This window comes from Chrysemys picta, chromosome 5 (assembly GCF_011386835.1).
Source record: "Chrysemys picta bellii isolate R12L10 chromosome 5, ASM1138683v2, whole genome shotgun sequence".
Taxonomy (NCBI): domain Eukaryota; kingdom Metazoa; phylum Chordata; order Testudines; family Emydidae; genus Chrysemys; species Chrysemys picta.
In genome coordinates, this window is record NC_088795.1 from 117,383,138 (window position 1) to 117,387,982 (window position 4,845).

Sequence of the window (4,845 nt, forward strand, 5' to 3'; positions counted from 1 at the left end):
ATTGAAAAATACTCGCCATGTTTTAAACGCGCAGACAGCTCATGGAGCCTCTATAAGGACTCACATTGTAAGGTCACACTACGGGCACCCCGGCGTTTTGTTTATGTTAACATTTTTATGTCAATAACAGACAAAACTGGACTTGGTTTCAGGAGTGGATTAATATATCCATATATTATTCCTTTGGGTCTTTTCTACTCTTCACAATGCGCCCCAGGCGCTTATTGGACATACACCCGGAGGGTACTTTTATACGTGGGAGTTGATATTATGTTTCTCATTGCCATAGATTTAAAAACAAACCCAACCACAAGACGTGTATTTGCATCGCATCAAGGGCCATGTTCCTTACACTGAAAAAACAATCTGGGGGTTAGAAATGTGCAGCTCAGAGAATTTCCATCGCAGTAAAAACAAAACAAAACAAACAAAACCCCGGAGTGAATAGAACGCAAGAGGCTTGAATAGGAGCCATTCTTGCAAAAGACAAGAGACGGGCACAGAATTTACTCCAGAGGAAAGTTTCCCACTAACATCCTCGCGGTTCAGCGGGAGCAAGAAGGCAGCGGCCTGTTGATAGCAGCGAAGTCCCGCTCCGCGTCCAATGGGAAGCCGCCGTCCCTCCCCTCTGCGCGCTGATTGGACAGCTCTGGAGTTCGCTTGGCCTTATTAACAAGTCCTGCTGGGAGCTGGGGCTGAAAAGTGCCCAACGCCCCGAGAGCGACGCGAAGGAGTTGCTGCTGCCCTGGCTGGTCACAACCCCCATGAACGGCGGCTGCCGCGGCTTAGCGCTCAGGTCGGGAAGGAGGACTGCCTCTGCATGGCCCCCGGTGTTGATATGACTACTGTACATCTCGGGGTCAAAATCGAGGAGTCTCCTGCGTCTGCTTTCAGCAAGCCCAGCAGCTGCATCCAGGCGAGCGTGGCAGCGATGGGAGGAGAGGAGGAGAGTGACAAGCCCAAAGTGTCCCCCCCATCCCTCCTGCCTTTCAGCGTGGAGGCGCTCATGGCTGATCACAGGAAGCCGGGGGCCAGAGAGAGCATCGCCACCAGCCCCGAAGGGGCAGTGCCCCTGGCTGCTGGGACTTCCACTCATCAGACCCTCAGTCCCAGGGTGGGATCCTTATCGGTGGCAGCAGAGACGCCGGCTTCCCCGCTACCGATCAACAGCCATTTTTCTGTCGGGGGACTAGTAAAATTGCCCGAAGATGCACTTGTCAAATCGGAAAGCCCCGAGAAGCAAGAGAGGACGGCCTGGATGCAGAACCCCAGGTTCTCCCCACCTCCCCCTAGTAAGTAGGAGATCCGATTTGTGTGGCTAAATTGAATGTGTAAATACAGCAATGTGCCGGGTATGTTGTATGTACTAGAACGCAAACTCCTGAGTCCTGATCATAGGGAAATTCCACAGGACTGATGTTTGGGACTCTCTCGTTTTAAATTTCATTACAGAGAAGCCACTATTTCCCTTCGTCCCCCCCCTTCCCCCATAAAAGCAAAAGCTCACCAAAAGCTATTTGCACATCGCATTGCGTTGAATCGGTTTGGGACAATCCTTGTAGATCACTAGAATTGGAGTTCCGCTTAAGCGAAGTTAGTTATACCGAAGTTCCAGTGCAGTTTCTTTCCCCAGCACGTTTAATATGGTATCTTTTAAAATACATTATTTTAAATGTTTCTAATGGCAGAAGATGGCTTCAGAGTTTCAGATGGAAAGGAGGAATTGAAATGTCTCCTACCAAACGTCGTTTTGTGGGAAAAAACTTGTTTGCGTATGTCAGATCAAGTTTTGATTTGAACGAACCATACACATTCTCCAATCATGGCTTCATCTCAGTGGTGATCTTGTTGAAAGTAGTTTGTATTATTTTGTAGCGATACACATAGAGATCAGGTTTTTACATCCTGATGCTTCAGTCTTGGGACTCGTTACAGGCGTCATGAGTGCAGGCTCTGTAATCGCAAGTATTTTATTTTGAAAGTACATAAATCTGTAACTTTAGATTTTTTCCACTTTATTCTTGATATAAGTAAATTTCTAAAAAAAATCAAACCGGATGAGCTCTATTTATATGAAAAAATCATGTCTAATTATTGTGCAGAGTTCCAGAAATTCTGTAAACTCAGTGCAGGAGGATTCTATCTCTGGTTCTTTGTGGGCCCAATTCTGCTCGCCTTACTAAATAAAACGAGCAGAATTTGATTTATACCCATGTTGCCATATAGAGTTCAGCACGGTGAAACTCCTTCAAAGGTCCTTGAGAGTGGACAGTCTCCAAAAATGAGTTGTGTGCATATTTTTGTGGCTTTCACTTATTTATATTACAAAATCAGCGGAAGTATTTTTAACTCAAAATAAAATAGGCCACGGTTTGGAAGAGTCTCTTTTACATTTTAAATTAGGCGATAGGAAGCAGAAGGATATGAAGGGCAATAGAGCGACAGAGAGTTAATTCAGAGTTCATAAGTAATTACATGCTTAATCTCTTTCCCAGGGGCCTAATGAAGAGGGTGTGAGCCTGAGAAGGCCTGCCTGTTTTATTTTTGTAGTTTCGTCCAATAAAAAAAAAGACAACAAAGACACTTTCTTGGGGGTCTTCCCCCTCTGTCCTAGGCTAACACCGGCATCCCTTTGGTGTCTTGTACATTTAAAAAAATAAGCGGACACTGAGGATATACGACTACCTGTCCCAGTGCAAAGCATTTTGTAGGCTGCTCTATGTGAAGCGAGATGAATGATCTAACTATGAGCCCTCAATGGGCGCTAGTAAGCATCACTGGGGCTGTGACCATTTGGGAGGAGAGTTTTGAACCCTTTGTAACACAGTCTTTGAAAAAGACACCGCACTGCTCCGCAGAAGGAGGGCGATCATTTCAAAAGTGCTGTAGACATTGGAGATGAGCCCGCTCCAAAGCCCCCAGCCCCTGCATTTGGGCAGGGGTTAGGATCTGAATTTTAGCCTCCAGACTCAACCCCTCTCCCCACCTCTCTGCCAGGTGCGATGTGCTGATAACCAGTTGGCCTCTTTTTTTGTTTTTGTTTTTTATCCTTGTTGCCCCTTCTCCCTTCCCCCAGGGCGGCTGAGCCCCCCGGCCTGCACCCTGCGCAAGCACAAGACCAACAGGAAGCCTCGGACCCCGTTCACCACGGCGCAACTGCTGGCCCTGGAGAGGAAGTTTCGGCAGAAGCAGTATCTGTCCATCGCCGAGCGAGCGGAGTTCTCCAGTTCGCTGAGCCTCACCGAGACCCAGGTGAAGATCTGGTTCCAGAACCGGCGCGCCAAGGCCAAGAGACTACAGGAGGCCGAGCTGGAGAAGCTGAAGATGGCAGCCAAGCCCATGCTGCCTCCGGCCGCTTTCGGCATCTCCTTCCCTCTGGGCGGCCCGGCGGTGGCGGGCGCCTCCCTGTACGGAGCCTCCAGCCCCTTCCAGCGGGCAGGACTGCCCGTGGCTCCCGTGGGACTCTACACGGCTCACGTGGGATACAGCATGTACCACCTAACATAGAGCGCAGCGGGGCGCAAGGAACCCACCCGACAGCAGCTTGGTTGGGGCGCCCCCTCCCTCAAAAGCCAGCGGGCCAGCTCCTGTCCCTGCCTAGCCATCTTGTCCCCACCAACCCCCCGCTTGTCTTTCAAGCGCCCCCCCCAACCCCCCCCCCCTTCTCTGCACCTCTCGCCCCAGTTCCACACTCCTCAAACTCTGCGAAGTTCCTAAGAGCCCCTTTGCAGAGACTTCCAGCCACCGGGCTCTACAGTCAAGTCTGGCTTTGTTTGCGTCTTTTAGCTCTTTATTCTTCTGCACCCTCGCTGCGTTTAAACGTTGATCCGATTTCGCCAGTGGTTTCCACAAGCTGGTCCTCCCTCAGATCCCCAAACCAGAAGAAACCTAAAACATCAGCCATCCTTCCAGCTCAGACAAGGGGCAGTGTCTCCAAGCCCCGTGATTCCTTCCCAGGTTAATTCCGAGACATGCAAGCAGCGCTAAAAGTTTGGGGATAGACCACTTATTTGGGAAGGGTTGGCTTGGAATGAAATGACAGGCTGAATGCCAGGAACACTTTTCTGTCTCTCTCGCAAGAAAGAGACAAAATGTACAATAGTGTCTCCGTATCCATTTAACAGCGCTGTCTGTTATCTGTGTTTCTTCCTTCAACAGCTCCTTTGGAAGGGGCTCTGTGTACTATGTAATATACTGTATATTTGAAATTTTATTATCATTTATATTATAGCTATATTTGTTAAATAAATTAATTTTAAGCTACAGTGCTTGCCGTATGTTGATTGCCCTTTGTCTCCACACCAGACCTGAGCTAAGGACTTGTATTTGTTCTTCTCCCAAACAAGACATCACTGTGTAGATGAGATCCCGCAGCGAGCACACATGAAAAATACTTTCCTTGCGCCAGGGTTATACACATGGTGTTGTATTGCCCAGCCTGTAGCATATTTTTAGGGTGTACTCCCGGATTTATTTGAGTTTTACTTCTTAAAAGTTCCCCCACTTTTTCTCTAATGCGAAAAAAATATCCTGACCCATCGAACAATTTGGACTCAATGAATTGCTCGGTAAATGTCAGAATCGTGGAATGAAGAGATTAGATGCACTGGGATCCTGATCTCAGCTGACTGCTTGAGCAACCAAGTGTCCACTTTCTTGTCCCAGATTATTTCAAAATCCAGCTGAACAGAATAATTTCCCCCGAATAGTCACATTTCAGGAGCCCCAATTTTCTGTGCGATTAAGTGAAGTAGGTGATACCTTTCTAACTCGAGTGCTGCTGATGAGATTAAAAAAACCCACTCCCCAGCAACTCCCGGAGTATTGCAGGAGTATTAACGCGCT

The 4,845-nt window shown here is 48.2% G+C and overlaps 1 protein-coding gene across 1 annotated transcript; it reads left to right on the top strand.

Annotated features, from left to right (window-relative positions):
- The first annotated feature begins 697 nt into the window (after positions 1 to 697).
- Positions 698 to 4,265, top strand: MSX1 (msh homeobox 1). Its single transcript, XM_005300260.4, has 2 exons — positions 698 to 1,292; positions 3,077 to 4,265. Exons 1-2 carry the CDS (start codon positions 821 to 823, stop codon positions 3,505 to 3,507), a joined length of 903 nt encoding a protein of 300 aa, XP_005300317.2. The 5' UTR covers positions 698 to 820; the 3' UTR covers positions 3,508 to 4,265.
- The last annotated feature ends 580 nt before the right edge of the window (positions 4,266 to 4,845 follow it).